General features: G+C 45.6%; 2 protein-coding genes across 3 annotated transcripts; one reads left to right on the plus strand and one right to left on the minus strand.

Moving 5' to 3' along the window:
- Window positions 1-1,299: 1,299 nt before the first annotated feature.
- On the minus strand, window positions 1,300-18,740 carry LOC309364516 (uncharacterized protein). 2 transcript variants are annotated; one of them, XM_081901983.1, is made up of 2 exons: window positions 18,677-18,740; window positions 1,300-3,991 (listed from the first exon to the last, which is right to left on the minus strand). In XM_081901983.1, exons 1-2 carry the CDS (start codon window positions 18,700-18,702, stop codon window positions 1,939-1,941), a joined length of 2,079 nt encoding a protein of 692 aa, XP_081758109.1. In that variant the 5' UTR covers window positions 18,703-18,740; the 3' UTR covers window positions 1,300-1,938. The 2 variants fall into 2 exon arrangements, with proteins under 2 accessions (XP_081758109.1, XP_081758110.1); XM_081901984.1 differs by lacking the exon at window positions 18,677-18,740 and adding an exon at window positions 8,977-9,058 and having other exon boundaries at window positions 1,344-3,991.
- Window positions 9,167-16,971, plus strand: LOC309365042 (uncharacterized protein). The gene is made up of 3 exons (XM_081903149.1): window positions 9,167-9,306; window positions 15,314-15,806; window positions 16,304-16,971. The coding sequence occupies exons 2-3, from the start codon at window positions 15,326-15,328 to the stop codon at window positions 16,801-16,803; spliced, it is 981 nt and encodes a 326-aa protein (XP_081759275.1). The 5' UTR covers window positions 9,167-9,306; window positions 15,314-15,325; the 3' UTR covers window positions 16,804-16,971.
- Window positions 18,741-18,874: the final 134 nt, after the last annotated feature.

An 18,874-nucleotide genomic window follows, 5' to 3' on the forward strand; every position in this document is an offset into this window, starting at 1 on the left:
TGCCACCTGCGTCCTGGCTAACTATATATATATGATTTCTTGGTTTACAAAAGTATGTGCAATGTCTCTTCTTTCAATTTACATTTTCTACAGATCAATTTCATTTGTTGAGATATTAGTGTTACATTAGGAAGAAAAATGGGGAAGAGGTGGAGGGGGGAATGGTGAGTGGGGTGGGGTTGGGTGGCAACACTCCTATTCTTCTGCTTAGTGTTTGTGTGGGGTTTTGTGTCAGTGTCACTTGTGTGGGTTCTCTTTACTTATATTCCTTTGGTGGTGAAAGAGGTTGGGGATGGCCTAGGGGGTGGGTGGTTGTCTTTGATTGGCTGTAGTGAAATTTGTTTTCGTGTGTGAGTGATGTGTGTGTGTGTGTGTGTGTGTGTGTGTATTTGGATCAGGTTAGCCAGATTGATTCATATGCTGTTGGTGGGGTGCCAGCTGACATTATGAGATTGTTTGTGAGACTTTGGTATTGCAGGAGAGCATAGGAAATGGCCTCCATCTGTGTACACTTGCTCTCTTGAAGAAAGCAGTGCTGCATCATGACTTTGGATGGACATTGAATTCCGAACTGAATCAGGCTTATTCCAAAGAGGGGCAAAGCAACTCTGGACCAGTTTGAAGTGGGTCAGATTGATCCAGAGTGGTTTGGACTGATCTGCATCTCTAAACAAGCTAGAGCAGGCATAGGAAAACTCCGGCCTGCCAGATGTTTTGGAACTACAATTCCCATCATCCCTAGCTACAGGACCAATGGTCAGGGATGATGGGAATTTGTTATGTACTGAAGTTCTCACCCTGGGCCAGCAGGGGGATACTGTAGATAGTTTTCACTCAGGTCCACGTCAGTTATTTTAGGCGGGAAACCCTGGGTTGTTGCTGCTACAATGTTGACAGCCGGCTGCCTATAAAAGCAGGCCGGCTGAGCTGTTTGCTGTTCAGTTCTGTCCAGCTTACAAATAAAGAGCTGCTCTGGAGAAATCGCTGTGTTGTCTGCTATGTTTGCCCACAACTTAACAGAATTGTAGTCTCAAAAACACCTGGAGGGCTGGAGTTTGCCTATCCCTGAGCTAGAGGCAGGGACTGATGGAGGAGTGGGGAGACAGCCACACCCTTCCCGCCAGTGGCACCCACAGCATCAGTACACGTCCCCGACCCAATATTATCATCAGTTTTATTAGAAAATAAAATTGGGAAGTTCTGGGGAAATGGTTGTTCAACAAATTTCAAATAAACACCAAGCACTTCTTCCACCAGATGGCAGCAGGTTGCCACATACACACACAAGTCTCTTTTCTTTTCTTCTTTTTTAATATATTTTTTATTAATTTTTACATATTAGTTATCATTCATACAACAGAACTTCACATCATACAATCTTTGGTCTTCCATCAGCCCCTCTGATGGTCTTCTGTTCTTATCACTCATTCTGCAGTTCTTAAATGCCTATTGCCTTTAATTATCTTAACTAACAGACCCCTCGTTACCCTTTTTTTTTTTGCAATATTTCAAATAGTCCACCTTACAAAACTTCTCACAAACCTACAAGCGTAATATGATCGTCACAATTACTCTCCAAATTGTCCCTAAATTTATGCCAGTCTTCTGTGAATCTCTGGTCCCGCAGCTTTCGAATTCTTCCTGTTAATTTATCTAATTCTGCATAGTCCATCAGTTTCATCCTCCCTTCTTTTGTCGGTAATTCTTCTTGTTTCCAATTTTGTGCCAATAATATTCTTGCTGCCGCACGCAAGTCAAGTCTCTTTTCATGTTTATTGTTGCTTTAATGAACATACAGAACGAAGGTACTTTTGTTTCGTGTTTGCAGCAGTGGTGAAGTGGAACCTTTGACTTGTAAGTTTATCACCAGCATTCTCTTGGTTCCATCCCTGCCTCCTAAAGCCTTCTCGGACAACACCCACCCACGGTTTGGAGACCTTACAGAAATTTGCTTTCCTCCTCCAGGCTGAGCTCTCTCAGGTGCAGCTCAGTATCCCCATTTGCAGGCAGCACGGCTCTGATCTCCCTTTCAATGGCCTGCGCTCTGGCCTCCAGCCCTCTCTCGAACTCTGCCTTCTTCTCCAGCACCAGCTCCTTCACCGCTTTCCGTGCCGCGTCGCAGCCCTCAGCTAACGCGGCTCGCTCAGCAGCCAGGCTTGGTTGGTCAGCTTCCATGGCCAGGAGGCGGCCTAAGCTGCTCACACGCTCCATGAGGTACTTCTCTGACACCAGGGTGTAAGTCTCGGAAATCATGGCTACCAGCTGGGCCATGCTGGAGGCGTTAAAAACATGCCCGTAAACCAGGTCAGCTGTGAAAGCTTTGGATGAGTAGCTGGAGATCTTCTGGGCTCCATCCACTGTGTCAGAAAATTCTTTCACGCTCCAGACCAAGCAGGAATCAATTAAGTTGGAGATCATTTGGAAAAACCTCACCATCTTCTCCCATTGCTCCTTCACCCGCCCCAGGGCTTCCAGGCCTTTGATGAGCATTTTTCTGGCCGTGTCAAAGTCCACCTCCTTAACTTGATAGCCTCTCATGGTGCAGAGAATCTCCGCCAATTCCTCATTCTGCTTCTTGAAGTTTTCAAAGCTCCTCTGATACTCCTCCCTCGTGGCCTTCAGCGTCTCTTGGCTCTGCTGTACTTTCAGACGGGCATTTTCCACCCCTGAGCTTGCTGCTTCCCCCATCTTGGACACGTTGGGTGGTTTGGGGGAAAAGGCCGGAGACCGAGTGTAGGCCTTGCTATAGGAGTCGAACTCCAAGGCCTTCTTGTGGAGTTGGTGTATCCCATCCAGCAAGCTCTTCCCCACAGAACCAAGGCCACCCACCGCCGAGGCCACCTTCTCCAACTGTTGGCAAATATCCAACCCACCTTGGCAAATCTCCTGGGCTTTGACTTTGGGGTCGCACCCTTCCTCTTTCTCAATGGAGTCTCTCAGCCTCTGGAGGTTCTTCTTCACCCACTCTGTTTTGACCTCCCCACTCTTCTCATCAACAATCATAGATGCCTTAAGGCCTCCATGTTCATCCAAGACGTTCTTCAAGCTGGTAGCAAACGTTAACAACTCAGCGGACTTGGAGCAGATGACACTAGCTGATATAAATGGAAACATCTTGGCCAGTCCCTCCCCACTGCCCATGCCAGCTGCTTCTCCCGGACTCCCCTGCCTCCCTGCTGCCATCCGTGTAAACTCAACCGAAAAAGCACTAAGGGTCTGAGTGAGGGTGGTGACCAGCTCCATTCCCACGGCATCCCAGCCTGTAGGGATGGATTCCATGGCTTTCTTGTACTGCTGGAAGGACTCTTCCACATGCTCCCTCATCTGGTGGTGGTACCTTTCAGCCATCTCCTTGGCCTCCTTGGCCGACTTTTCTCTGATCTTGGCTTGCTCCAGAGCCGTCTTCACTTCCTCCAACTCCTTCTCGTAGCCCTGCTTGGCGTTGAGACAAGCCTCGAGGAGTTCCTGGATGAGGTTGATCACATCGGTGAATTTGGCCCTCACCGCCTTGGCCAGCCCACCACACTGCTCTGTCGCTGCCTGTAGGTTCCTCAGCTGGTTAGGAAGCAAGGCAGTGACCACCTCGGTCTCCTGGATGAGAGTCCGCACAATCGTTTTCATCTGTTCCGGAATGCCGTTTGCCAGCAGCCTGATTTGGTCCATGTTAACGTGAGCCTCGTTGAAGGCGGTCCAACCTCGATTGCTGACTTGGCACAAAGAGGCCTTGAAGGATTCTGGGTACTTGAGGTGCTGGAAGCCTCCCTCTGGTGGAAGCAGGTTGATGGAGAAGTCTCCCTGCCCTGTGGAGATGAAGATCAGCTCCCCCAAGATAGCAATGGAGATGGGCGCTGGCATGAGAAACTCTTCCCAGTTGGCGTACGGTTTCATGAGAAGCTCGGTTTCTTTGCGGACGTCATGTCCTTTGCTGAGGGTCTCCACAGCCTTGACCAAACCATGCGGTTTTCCTTCTGGCGATGCCATTGTGCGGAGCCTGAGGGACAAAAGTGACATGTCATTCGGGAAAAAGGACCTTGAGAACAAGCCCATCACATTTAATTTTTTCACTCACTCACTCACTCACTCACTCACTCACTTACTCACTCACATTACTCTTTTAACCAAACAGATCCAAAGGCCAGAGCACCTGAAAACTGGAGCCTGAGTCACAAGAGGCAGTCACCTGACTTAGTGAAAGGTTTCATAAAACCAACAAATTCCTCACCAAGTGTAGGTTGTTGAGACAAGCAAAATCTTGATACTATAGGGAACCAGAAGTTGTATGTCTCTGAGCATATTTTTGTCAACGTGTACCTGAAGCTGCAAGATTATAACTCTATCCATTTACCAGAAATAATGCTTAGGGGTTATATGAGCCAGAAAACTGGTACCATGACTTGGTTTCCTGAACAAACACAAGGGGCCATGATTCTAAGATTGGTAGGCCATTTCCCTTCCCCTTGAGGCCAGCAGGTGGCTTCTTCTGCCTAGACTCCCAACAGCCGTAATTCTACAGATCTGATTTGTGGTAGGTCATCTGATACCATCTGCATCCATGGGCAATACTGATTATATAAACCATCCTTCCCCAGCTTGGTGTCCTTCACATATTTTGGACTACAACTCCCATCATGCCTCATCACTGGCCCTGTTGTCTGGGGCTGACAGGAGCTGGAATCCAACAACATCTGGATGGTTTGTCATAGGCTACACATACTTGAGCTTTGGAGACACCCAAGTCAGATCAGAGCATAGTGAGAGTTGGGTTCTTTATAACAGAGGTGGGGAGAAAGTAGATTGGTATCTACTAGTAGATCTCTGGGTGATTTCCAGTGGGTAAGCAACTCCTGTTTAACAAGAGCAGCATCAAAATGATTATTCTCCTTGTCACCACAATTAGACTGCTGAAATGAAGAAAGCTTAGGTGTGGATTTTTATGTGGAAAGTCTGTGGGTATAGCTCAATTCTGGCACTCAGAACAAGTCAGTGTGCTCAGCAGCAGCAGCTCACAGGTAATAATAATAATAATAATAATAATAATAATAATAATAATAATAATTTTATTATTTATACCCCGCCCATCTGGTTGGGTTTCCCCAGCCACTCTGGAGGGCTCCCAACAGAATATTAAAAAAGAAAAGATCTAACATTAAAAACTTTCCTAAACAGGGCTGCCTTCAGATGTCTTCTAAAAGTCTGGTAGTTGTTTTCCTCTTTGACATCTGGTGGGAGGGCGTTCCACAGGGAAGGTGCCACCACCGAGAAGGCCATCTGCCTTGTAACTTGGCTTCTTGCAGTGAGGGAACCGCCAGAAGGCCCTCGGCACTGGACCTCCTTCAGGTATACTGGACCGATGCCATTTAGGGCTTTAAAGGTCAGCACCAACACTTTGAATTGTGCTGGGAAACGTACTGGGAGCCAATGTAGGTCTTTCAAAACTGGTGTTATGCGGTCTTGGCAGCCGCTCCCAGTTACCAATCTAGCTGCCGCATTCTGGATTCATTGTAGTTTCCGGGTCACCTTCAAAGGCAGCCCCACATGGGGCGCATTGCAGTATTCCAAGCGAGGTAGGGATGGATGGATTTGCCAACTGCAATTCTCTCATTTGTCCAACCTTAGATTTGGTACTCCAATTTCTGCAGCAAATTTGCAACTTTGGAAAAGCCTCATGAAAATCTACTGCATTTTAGTGGCCATTTCTCCTGATACGCTATAATGCATTCACGTATGCTATTTTAAGGAATATATGCATTTTCATGTCCACTTGATCTTAAAACATAAATTCTTGTACACATTGCTTGGGTGGAGAACGGCACTGCAAAATTCAGAGAAGTGTATATTTTGAATGGTGGTGTGTTTTGAAATGTGCCAATTTGGTAGGTTTGCCTTCAAAAGAAATGTAATCTCCCACATCCCTAATCACAGGGGAACATGTTCTTTAGTTCTAAGCATATATTGTTTTGCATCTTGGTCTGTTTTGTGGCTCTTTGAGTTCCAGTAAAAAGCAAGCAAGGTCCTGCAAACCTGATGCCTGCCCTCCCTTACTATGCATGGTGCTTGCTTTCTAAAGGCAGCATAAAGGTAAAGGTAAAGGGACCCCTGACCATTAGATCTAGTCGTGACCGACTCTGGGGTTGCGGCACTCATCTCACTTTATTGGCCGAGGGAGCCGGCGTACAGCTTCTGGGTCATGTGGCCAGCATGACTAAGCCGCTTCTGGTGAACCAGAGCAGTGCATGGAAACGCCATTTACCTTCCCGCAGGAGCGGTACCTATTTATCTCCTTGCACTTTGACGTGCTTTCGAACTGCTAGGTGGGCAGGAGCAGGGAGCGAGCAACGGGAGCTCACCCCGTCGCAGGGATTCGAACCGCTGACCTTCTGATCGGCAAGTCCTAGGCTCTGTGGTTTAACCCACAGCTTCACCCATGTCCCTTAAAGGCAGTATAGGGGGGCAGAATGTCAGGATTTTCTTAAAACTTAGTGGTGTCTGTGAGTTACAGCTGGAGGTGGAAGAGGCCACTGGCCCCAGTCTCTGGCTTCTCTTGGAAGGTAGCAGATGTTGAAGCTACAGCCAAATAACTTAGAATCAGGAGGATTCTAGAAGAGAGAGTTATAGGAAAGAGACCAGGCAGGAAAGTCTTGGGGCGCTCTAATGAGTTAGCTAGATGGAATAAACAATACAGTACTGAAAGTCAGGGTTTCCGTGTTCTCTGAAATGGGAAGATGTAGCAATTCATGGATATGAATGGATTTGACAGCTTTGTGCAATGAATCTGAAATGCGCCTGCTTTTAACTTACTGAGTCAATTTGCCATTTGACTGACTGGTTTATGGGCTCAAACAACTCTGTTGCAACATAATTTGCCGCCCTCACTTTTTGTTATCCTTCTTCAAGGATTGACAGCCTTGGATTGCCTTTGGGTTTACAAAAACACACAAGCCGTTAATCAACTACCCCTGGTAACAACAAGCGGGGTCTGAGTTGGGGAAGGGCAGGGGAAACGGATGGAAAAAGCAGATAGCCATAAAAGTGGATTGGTTTATTAGCCCTTGCTTAACATTCCCTCGTAAAAGGCTCGGAGAGCCTTCCTCTCTTTTAAGGCTATAAAACATTATCTTGCAGATAGGAATAGTTCCAAACATGTGGCCTATTAGTTAAGAGTGATGTGTCCACAATCAAACAATTAGTTTGGATTCATAATATTGAAGAAGAAGAAGAAAGAACTACGAAATTTGCAAGTTCATGTAACCCAGTTTAAACCTACAAAAATAAAAAATAAAATTGCATTGGCACTTTAATATAGGTCAATATCAGTCCCTTCATATGATGCAAACACCAGGTGATAACCATTTGCCCTCAGTACATTCTTGTACATATCTCTCTCAGGGTTTATACACTTTTCTTCTCGTGCCGCTGCTTTTCCCTGGGGAAAACTGCTTTTTTACACCGAATGGGAGCAAACGGCAACGGGCTTTTCCGCAGATTGAGGTTTGTTCTTATTAAAAGCTAAAGAGCAGTTCAAGGGGGAAACTTCCCAGACCTGTGCTTTGCAGGGACAAGGGACAAGCAAAGGACAAGCAGAGCGGTCGGTGGGCTGTTTGTCCTTTTCATTTTTCCCGTTACAAAACATATTGCACAAATGTGTGAACTTTCAAATTGTCTACTTCTAAAAAATACGGTACACCCCACCGAGTGCGGGTGGGGACAAGCTCCTTGTCGCCTCCCCAGCTCTACTGTTTACAGAATTCCCACTCTGTGTATACACCAGCCATTCAAAGCACATTTCCCCCCACATTCTGAGAATTGTAGCTTACCCCCTCATAGAACTACAACTCCCAGCGCCATTAACAAACTACAGTTCGCGGGATTCTTGGGAGGGGCAAATGTGCCCTGAATGTGCCTTAAAGGTCTGGTGTGGATGCAGCCCCCGATTCCTAGCACTCAGCCCCTTACCCTGATTCACTAGAATCTACTTCCTTTCCCCCAGTAAAACTCAGAATCTGTTGTTCTGTTGAGGCAGCCAATGCTCTCAGTGCTGCCCTTGTGGAACTCAGCAGAGAGAAGGATGTGAGCAAAACCGCCTGTCATTACTCTGGCTCCACCTACTGTTGTTGTCCTCTTTTTGTCTTCTGCCAATAGGCAACAGCCAGTACTGTGTTGACCCCTTATTCCGCTACTGAAGGGTGTTTAAATGATGGCTAATGTTTTTCCATGATCTTCCCCATACGTTATCCCTTTTCTTGCCCTCCCTTTCGTAACCTTACTTATTAGTGCTGTTCTCTCTTTTTAAAATAATAATAATAACAATTTTTATTGGTTATACAAATTCGTTCATATGAATAAAATTGTTGCAAATATCAAAATTAAAACAAGATTCTTCTGAATCTCAGGACTTCCCTCCTCCCCTCAGTGGGTTCTTAAAATACATTTGTCAACTGCATACAGTGGTACCTCAGGTTACAGACGCTTCAGGTTACATTTCAGGTTACTTTGCTTCAGGATGAGAACAGAAATCACGCAGTGGCGGTCCGGCAGCAGTGGGAGGCCCCATTAGCTAAAGTGGTGCTTCAGGTTAAGAACAGTTTCAGGTTAAGAACGGACCTCCGGGACGAATTAAGTTCTTAACCCGAGGTACCACTGTATTATAAGTTCATCCAAATTACAGTCCTCCGTTATGTCCAAAGTCTCTGTTACATTGCAAGAGTTATTAAAAGCCTGCCAAAGAGTCCAAGTTTTTACAGTGTTCTTTTAGACATAATCTACATTTCTCCCAATCTCTATTGAATTTTTCTGCTTTTTAGTAATGTTCTCCATCCAGCCCCCATGCCGCTCCATTAAAATCCCAAGACCCACAAATTTGTAGCGCCTCAATAGTCCTCCTCACCACCCTGTTCATTCCATACTAATTTTTACAGTAAAATGAGCCGCCAGTGCTAAAATCTCCAGGGATCCCCTCTTGCATCAAAGCTCACTCACCTTTCGTCGAGCCAAAAGACAAGGGTGCAGTGTGCTCAGGTCTCAATTTAGGGCCCCATAAATAGGCTGTGGGTGTGTTAAGCCACATACCCCAAGCGTTTCGAAAGACCTGGCTGCACATGGACATAAATCCTAGTTCCTCCCAAGTTGATGTTTAAACCCTTGGGCTGGGTGGTGAGGAATGGGAAGAGCTGCCGCGTTTGCATTTTACATTCCGATTGGCTTACCATCCCTGTTATTTGCAGGTGGTCCTGGAAAGCAGTGTAGATTTGGAAGCACGGACAAGATCCAGAGCAAACGAAGATTACGCAAGTGGCAGCTTCCAACAAGGTAAGTCGCTACAGCAAAGGAAAAGTTGGATGGGCTGTCAGTGGCAAAGCTGCATGCTCCGGCACTGGGGCCGTGGCTTGCGCACGTCCTGGGGGCATGCGCCAAGCGTGGGGGGTTGCGCGGCGTGTATCCGGGGGGGGCAGCCATGATAGCACCCCCCTCCCTGATGGTGCCAGGGACAATGCGCTCCCCCCCCCCATTCCTCCGCCAGTGTGGGCAGTAACATTGAGTTTCTGGCACCAAATGAAAAGCATATACAGTGGTACCCCTGGCTGCGAACGGGATCCGTTCCGGAGGCCCATTTGCAACATGAAAGGTACGCAACATGTGGGTTGTGATTCACCGCTTCTGTGCATGCGCGTGACACCATTTTGTGCTTCTGCGCATGCACGAAAGGTGAAACCCGGAAGTAACCCTTTCCAGTACTTCCAGGTCGCCGCAGGACGCAACCTGAAAAAACGTAACATGAAGCAAATGTAACATGAGGTATGACTGTACAGTGGTACCTTGGGTTAAGTACGTAATTCGTTCTTGAGGTCCGTTTTTAACCTGAAACTGTTCTTAACCTGAAGTAGCACTTTAGCTAATGGGGCCTCCTGCTGCTGCCGCGCCGCCGGAGCATGATTTCTGTTCTCATTCTGAAGCAAAGTTCTTAACCCGAGGTAATATTTCTGGGTTAGCGGAGTCTGTAACCTGAAGCGTATGTAACCCAAGGTACCACTGTATGTTTTATGACAGATGACTTCTATCCCCCCTCCCCCGCAATTTGTCGGTAGCAGGGACCACAGGTCACTGATTTTGAAAGGAGGAATTGAGTTTGAATGCAGAAATTCCAAGATTGAAACCCTGGTATCTTCGCTTGAAGATGAAAGGGAGTGGAATTTATTGGGATGGCCACTGGCTACCAGTCAGAGTAGACAGTACTGAAGTGAATGGACAAATAGTCTGAGCTAGTATATGCAAGTTTCCAAATAATGCAGAATGTTTTTTTCAGGCGGGACAGATCTAACAAAAAAGAATTATTATTTTTAAATGGTATGTTCAGCCTTACAAGACTTGCCAATAATGTTAGAGTGGTACTTCGGGTTAAGAACTTAATTCGTTCTGGATGTCTGTTCTTAACCTGAAACTGTTCTTAACCTGAGGTAACACTTTAGCTAATGGGGCCTCCCATTTCTGTTCTCATCCTGAAGCAAAGTTCTTAACCCGAGGTACTATTTCTAGGTTAGCAGAGTCTGTAACCTGAAGCGTCTGTACCACTGTACAGGGGAGAGATAAACAAGCTCATGGCTAAACTGGTGACTGGTAGCGAAGAGGGTGTAATTTGTTCAGTTCAGCCTAATATGTACACAAACCGAAACATACCTAGCTAGCCTTCTAAATTCATATTTCTCCAGATACTGTCATGCAGTTCCTTGACCCAAAAATGGGTACCAAAAAACAAACAAAAAAGCATGTGTTAGGGGAAAGTGCACATGAAAATGAATATATTGCTCGATGTAATGTACAAAAATGCATTGTTTTAGAGGGAATTCCTTGTAAGATGTTACATCAGGCAATGTTATTCTGCACAGAAATGCACAAAATTATGTACATTGGTGTACTTAAATTAGGTGAAATGCGCATGAGGGGTGAACAAATTTTAATGCACCGTTGATTTTTTAAAAATGCAAACAAATGCAGTAACTAAGGCATTTCAATGCTAAATAAAAGATTGATTTTAGAAAGCATGTGAAAGAAGAAAAAACAATCGCAGTGGTACCTTGGGTTAAGTACTTAATTCGTTCCGGAGGTCCGTTCTTAACCTGAAACTGTTCTTAACCTGAAGCACCACTTTAGCTAATGGAGCCTTCCGCTGTCGCTGCACGATTTCTATTCTCATCCTGAAGATAAGTTCTTAACCTGAGGTACTATTTCTGAGTTAGCAGAATCTGTAACCTGCAGTGTTTGTAACCTGAAGCGTATATGCAACCCGAGGTACCACTGTACAGTAAAACGTGTAGAAGAGGATAGGTTCCGCTGCCTGATATATCACTTTACACGTCAAAACCACACCATAGAAAGGTAGTGTAATGTTGTCTGTTCTTTCAACCCAAAAAAGGCCAGGTGTTCTGCAGACTGAGAAGGACCACAGTAAGTCCATGATTTGATCACAGGGGTCGGAAAAGTTTTTGTGGCTTGGGTTGGTTCACGGTCTCGCAGACGCCGTGGCGGGCCAGAGTGCGTGCGCACGCATGCGCAAACGCTATTTCCGGCGCTCCTTCCGGCGTGGAGAGGTGCGCAGCTTCCCATTGGCTGCTGGAGTTCCCTGCAACCAATGGGAAGCCAGCCAGCGTCGTGAAAGGCGGTCTCCGCTCTGCTCTGCACCGGTTTAGCGTGGCGCACGGGAGCCAACTTAAGCAGGTGGCGGGGGTCCCTGAGCGGGCGGCAGGGGTCCATGGGCCAGTTAAACAACCCCCACAAGCTGCTTATGGCCTATGGGCCTTAGGTTGCTGACCCCTGATTGATGGCATCATGCAGACGCCTAGTAAAATGTGAGGGTGTGAAGCATGCCAGTGCTGGGGTTCAGGACACCAAAGAGCTACTTTGGCCGGTTACAAACAGATGATTAACTTGCCACTCCAGTTCCCCTTTCGGACCACATTTCATAAAGACAGCTATGGTCCTCAGGTGGGTCTTGTCTTAACTTCTGACCTGATATCCTTGGACAATGGGCTTGCATTCCTGAGTGGGGTGGTAAGAGAGGACCCTCTGCCTTAATCTGAGCAAACACAAGCCTTTGTGCCATATAAATGGTCTCGTCTCAATTCTAGTCAGGGTTCCTCTGTAGCTGTTGGACTACATTAGCCCCATAATTCCTGACCATTGTTTATGTTTGAGGGTAAAGGGCCTTCTTGGTAGCGGCACCTGCCATGTGGAACGCCCTCCTGTCAGATGTCATATACAGTGGTACCTCGGGTTAAGTGCTTAATTCGTTCTGGAGGTCCGTTCTTAACCTGAAACTTTTCTTAACCTGAAGCACCACTTTAGCTAATGGGGCCTCCCGCTACTGCTGCGCCGCCGGAGCACGATTTCTGTTCTCATCCTGAAGCAAAGTTCTTAACCCGAGGTACTATTTCTGGGTTAGCAGAGTCTGTAACCTGAAGCGTATGTAACCCGAGGTACCACTGTGTGTGTGTGTGTATACATACACCGGTATATATAATTTTAACATATCAGTTCCAGCAGGCATACAACATATCTTCTCATCTTATACAATATTTTAGACTTCCGTCAACACCTCTGATGATTTCCCATTCTTTATCACTTATTCTGCGTTTCTTAATAATAATTCTCTTCATAGTCTTTCTTGCAGTATTTCAAATAATCCACTTTACAAAACCTCTTGCAATCCCCTCCCATAAGATGTCAAGGAAATAAACAACTATTATTACTATTATTTATAGAATTTATATATTTATCACAGGACAAAATCAAAATATAAAACCACAAAATATATAATCAAAATAAAAACAACAGCCCAATAATGCCCCCCCCCCAAAAAACCACATTTAAAAAGGGCATATCTGATTTTAGAAGACACCTGAAGGCAGCCCTATTCAGGCACGTTTTTAATGTCTGATGTCTTACTGTGCTTAATGTTTTCATTTGTTGGAAGCTCCCCAGAGTGGCTGGGGCAACCCAGTCAGATAGGTGGCTTATTAATTATCATCATCATCATCATCATCATTAGTGCTGATGGGAATCATAGTCCAATTTTGGGAAGGAACCACACTGGCTTTCTCTTGCATTTGACATCTCCCTCCCAATGAAGCCCCCACAGTCCAGGCATATGATGCAACTTTTATTTTAACCCACCAAGTTGACCCACCTGCCTGGTTTTCACCTCTACATTTTATTGCCCCTCAGGGCCTTCTTTAGTTTATTCCTTATCTGTAGGATGGCAATTTGTCTCTATTACTTGACTAAAAGGAATGTGGAGGCCACTGCCTCAGGGAGGTTGGCACATCTTTGCTGATCTCAGGAGAAATTGTCTTACGTACAGAAACCAAGCCCTGCTTCCAACACACTGAGGAGGGAATTCCCCCTGAGGAGGGTGAGAATTAAGGCGGTTCACGAGAGAGGAAGAGGATTCCATGGCAATGAGAGCTGATATTATCTTAGGGTCGGTTTTTTACAGGCCCATGTTGCAATTCAGGATGAACTGAAGCTTACGATGGGCTCCTCCAAGCACGTTCCAAGTTATCGCGTTTGGACCAATGGGTTTCACTGACCAATGCCAAGAAGAAAACTAGTGAATGAGTAATCTACTGTTGCTGAATCCACACTGGGTGGTTTCTGCTTTGATCAGTGACGCTCAAGGACGTACAACATAATGCACCAATAACTCAATCTTATGCATGTTTATTTTAATTTCAATTCAATTTGTATACAGTCGTACCTCGGAAGTCAAATGAAATCCGTTCTAGAAGTCCGTTCGACTTCCAAAACATTCGGAAACCAAGGCGCGGCTTCCGATTGGCTGCAGGAAGCTCCTGCAGCCAATCAAAAGCCGCGGAAGCCTCGTCGGACGTTCGGGTTCCAAAGAACATTCGCAAACCGGAACACACACTTCCGGGTTTGTGGCATTCGGGAGCCAAAACATTCGACTCGCAAGGCATTCAGGATCCAAGGTATGACTGTAATGCCTTTCTTTATAACTTATAACTATACCCAAGGAAGGACTAAATATCCAACAACAGCAAAAATCACATTATTGTCCTATAACAGAGAAATCCTAACTCTGACCAGAAAGCAGCAGCTTCCTATGTTTGTTCCTGGGGCCATAAAAAATGCAAGTACTATAATAAAACTTTTGGGAGACAAGCTAGGGAGCTGCATCTCTCTGGGTGGCGGTCATTTCTGGATTAGGGATACGCATTTTTCTTTCACAGTTAATGTGAAGAACTGGTGCAATCTAGAATAAGGGGTCAGCAAACTTTTTCAGCAGGAGGCTGGTCCACTGTCCCTCAGACGTTGTGGGGGGCTGGACTATATTTTTTTGGGGGGGGAGAACGAATTCCTATGCCCCACAAATAACCCAGAGATGCATTTTAAATAAAAGGACACATTCTACTCATGTAAAAACATGCTGATTCCCGGATTGTCTGCAGGCCAGATTTAGAAGGTGATTGGGCTGGATCTGGCTCCCGGGCCTTAGTTTGCCTACCCTTGATCTAGAATAGGTAAAGCTAAAGGGACCCCTGACTATTAGGTCCAGTAGTGACCGACTCTGGGGTTGTGGTGCTCATCTCGCTTTATTCGCCGAGGGAGCCGGCGTACAGCTTCTGGGCCATGTGGCCAGCATGACTAAGCCACTTCTGGCAAACCAGAGCAGCGCACGGATACGTCATATACCTTCCCGCCGGAGTGGTACCTATTTATCTACTTGCACTTTGACGTGCTTTCCTTCGAACTGCTAGGTTGGCAGGAGCAGGGACTGGATTTGGATTTCATATCCCGCTTTATCACTGCCCTAAGGAGTCTCAAAGCGGCTAACAATCTCCTTTCCCTTCCTCCCCCACAACAAACACTCTGTGAGGTGAGTGGGGCTGAGAGACTTCAGAGAAGTTTGACTAGCCCAAGGTCACCCAGCAGCTGCGTGTGGAGGAGCAGAGATGCGAACCCGGTTCACCAGATTACGAGTCTACCACTCTTAACCACTACACCACACTGGCTCTCGGGAGCTTACCCCGTCGTGGGGATTCGAACCGCCGACCTTCTGATCGGCAAGTCCTAGGCTCTGTGGTTTAACCCACAGAGCCACCCATTGATCTAGAATAGATGCTGCCTAATGTGTGGAGTAAAGCGAGGACTATTCCGTCAGGACATTCCTTGAGCAACATTTTCATAAATTCACAATGGTGTCCCAAATTAGCCTCCTTTCACAAAGTTCTGAATCTGGCTTTCTGCATGAAGCTTGCTACACGAAGCTTAATATGCTCTCCATTTCTGTTTCCCCTTCTAGCTCCCATGCAGCATGGCTCTTGTACACGATACAACTTATAACTCCTCCATCAAGGAACACCTGGAGGCGGGAATGCAAGAGCTTGTGCTCCTCACCGGGCTTCTGCTCCTCCCGTGGTCAAATAAGGAGGAGCTGTGTGCTAAAACCCGTGGCCATGTCACCAAAGCATCGCAGCGTTTTTCCGAGGCTGAACAGAGTCTCGAGTCTCGCCTGCAGCTACTTGATTCCCAGTCAGAGGCCCTGATAGCAATGAAGAAACTCATGCAAGATGACTTGCAGGAGAAGAAGGGGGACTTGGCGGACCTCGGAACCCAGATCATTGCCCTCAAGGAAGCTGAGAAGAAGTCCCAGGAAATGCTGAAAACTGCGGAGTTGCATCTGGAACATACAGAGGAGCAGCTGAGAGTGGCTCGTGAGGGAGTAGCAAGGAACCGTGTGGGCCGGGAAATCGGCCTCCGGATGATGGCCCTGCCAGGTCTTGGGTCGTTCATTGGTAGGTTATCCCCTGAGCCAGCAAGTCTTGAACCAGAAGTGGTACCTTCAAGATACCAGAACAGCTCACCCCAACCCATTCCCTCAATACCCCCATGAAATATACTCGGAGTCGAGTGTGGATTTCATGCTCTTTATTCAGCTCATAGTAGTGAGGAATGAAAGTTCCCCCAAAATATCTGCTTTATATACATTATTTACACAATGGGCTGCACGTGATTGGCTTATTCCGGGATTCTCCTGTAGGCCAATCAGGTTGCGGATTCACTTCCACCCAGAGCTGGATTGGGTGGCTCCTGCGGACCAATCATACTGCTGCATTGTTCTAGGACCAATCAGACTGCTGCATTCTGAATCCTATTGTTCTAGGACCAAACAGACTGCTGCATTTTGGATCCTATTGTTCTAGGACCAATCAGACTGCTGCATTTTGGATCCTATTCAACTGAGTACATAACACCCCAGATTAAATTATCACTGATTTGTCTTTTCTTTTAGGAGCTGGCATGGCTATTGGTTACCAGGCGGCCTTGGACTCAGCGGAGAAACTACTAATTGAGGCACAACAGGCTGTGGACCTCTGCACAGCTCAAGTGGCTGACTACAGTGACAAGATCGCACGCCTCTCCCAAAAGGAGCAGAAGGTGCAAACTGGAATCAACTCCGCAAATCAGAGGATCCCCCAGATTGAAGCCCAATGTGGTGAGCTGCTTGCTCTCCAGAGGGAAGTGTCAGTGCAGCAGTCCTGGATCAGAAACTGCCTTTCCCTGTTGGATCTGTTGGCAGGCAAGATTCACGCAGCTGAAGTCATGTCCAGCTACGCCTGTGTCCCTGAGTTGCTGGTGGATGTCTTGGAGGAAATCGTAGCCGTGGTGGGAGGGAAGGATGGAGCAGCATTCCAGGCTGATAAGGAACTCCAGGCCTCTGTTCTGGAAATCAACAAAGCTGTGAATTCTCTGAGAGCCAGGGCGGGAAAGAATGTGTCCACTGATGATTAACCTCTCCGTGGTCTCTCTGATCAAAATGATTTTAAACAGTACTGCGCTGTACCTGTTTTCCCATTCCATTTCCCCATTTCTGATGCTTACCTAAATGCTGCTTACCTACACAATTTGTAAGGATTTTGGTGGCAGGATTTTGTATTGGAGCAAAGTCCAATAACTTTACTAGGTCATGTAGTATTTTAAGTCTGCAAATGTCCTGAAAAAAAACTGGATACTGTATTGAGTGTGAAAAACAACTGTCTTTTGTGTATTTATCCTATATATTTTGGCTCACAACTGTGCGCAGGACAAGTATTTTATTGCCCTTTTGTGAGGGTGATGACTGAGAGCCTTTTTGTCTGGCTTTGATGTAGGGAGCAAGGTTGGAGTGGCTATTTGCAGTGCTTTTGCTAGCCAGCTCCAAAAACAAGACCCAGCCTTTCCCTCCTGCCTAGGAAGACCTATGAAATCGACCTGTTGTGTTAAATCCAGGCTATGTTTGCTGCCCTTTGTATTGAAATCAGTGGGGGTTTAGTTAGTCATAGGTGACTATCTTTTTTTGCACTGGTTTTCAATGAGACCTGATTTAGTGTGGCTCCAACCCCCTCTCAAAATAATCTTTTCCCACAAAAGTGATACCATTCCTCCCTGCTTGTTATGGACAGAATATTGGATGCAATACATTTTGAGAGGCCTTCTTTAGCTCTGTGTATGGTAACAACAGTGCAGTATGTCCAGCTGTATTTACAGTGGTACCTCGGGTTACATACGCTTCAGGTTACATACGCTTCAGGTTACAGAGTACGCTAACCCAGAAATAGTGCTTCAGGTTAAGAACTTTGCTTCAGGATGAGAACAGAAATCGGGCTCTGGCAGCAGGAGGCCCCATTAGCTAAAGTGGTGCTTCAGGTTAAGAACAATTTCAGGTGTGATTTTAGCTGAAATGTAACAAAGATTTAAGAAAAATAGACTGTTAATTGCTGAAAGGAGGGAAAGTAAACTTATATTAATACCAAGATGAATTTTCAGGACAAAAATTTGAAAAGAGGGAAAGGATTTGCTGAAATGGATAATTGACTTAGAATACAAAAAAGGGAGGTGTGAGGAGGTCAGGGAAATAAGCCAATGAAAGGAAAGTAATGGAAAGATTTGCTGTATCTTTTTTTTTTATTCTTCTTTTTGCTTAATGGATTTCAATTCTTTGTTTTTTCCTTTTGATTTTTCTTTTTTCTTTTCTGTATTTTATCTTTTCTTGTTTAAAAGGATGTTTTTCTTGATTTTACTTTTTGTATTTTTTAAAAAAACTTTAATAAATATCTTTTTTTTTTTAAAGAAGAGTTTCAGGTAAAGAATGGAGCTCCGGAACAAATTAAGTACTTAACCTGGTACTTAACCTGAGGTACCACTGTATTGGGGCTTACTCCCTAATATGAGTGTGTTTATATTTGAGCCAAACATACTTATGATTCTGTAATCTTTAAAATAAAAAATCCGACTCACACATATAATTTCTAGGGGTCAGAGGAGCGGTTAGATTAGAAATGCCATTTTGTCCTTATTTTGATATGTCTCCAAGGATTATAGTTTTGCTGAAATACATTTTACTTTTTGTTAATGGTTCAAAATTCTTGCCCTCCATAAGGTGGTGCTGGGGCAGGCTATATACTTCATACAAAGGTGCAGGAAATAGGCAGCTGGTCAGAGAACCTCTGTAATTGTAAGCTGATATAAAAGGTTTGCATAAAGACTCAGATCAACAAATCCCGGATTGTGTTTGGTGTGGATGCTCAAGAGAAACTTCCTTCTGCCTGGGTATAAATTCAAGGTGCTGCGTACAAAACCTGTTTTATATGCATTATTAAACCAAATAATAATAAAAAAACTTTACCAAAAAAAAGGGAGCAGTTTAGACATATTTGCAAGATGGGGAAATCCTGCAGCCAATGGTCAATGAAAGGGCCGGGGAGAAAGAGAGAAAGAATCCCATTTTTAAAATAAAAATGAAAATTGAGAAACAGGTAACAAGCTGTGGAACGGTCAGAGCCAATGACGTTCGGTCGCGGAGCTTCCTGATTGGGTAGTTCGG

Source organism: Podarcis melisellensis, assembly GCF_964234715.1.
Source record: "Podarcis melisellensis genome assembly, chromosome: 2".
Lineage (NCBI taxonomy): Eukaryota > Metazoa > Chordata > Lepidosauria > Squamata > Lacertidae > Podarcis > Podarcis melisellensis.

Bases quoted from the DNA above. Each gene is read 5' to 3' on its own strand.
- LOC309365042 (XM_081903149.1), top strand. From the start codon at position 15,326: ATGGCTCTTGTACACGATACAACTTATAACTCCTCCATCAAGGAACAC. The intron at 15,807-16,303 runs GTAGGTTATCCC...CTTTTCTTTTAG, and splicing joins AGGTCTTGGGTCGTTCATTG to GAGCTGGCATGGCTATTGGT.
- LOC309364516 (XM_081901983.1), bottom strand. From the start codon at position 18,702: ATGTCTAAACTGCTCCCTTTTTTTTG. The intron at 3,992-18,676 runs GTAAAGTTTTTT...TTTGTCCCTCAG, and splicing joins AAACTGCTCCCTTTTTTTTG to GCTCCGCACAATGGCATCGC.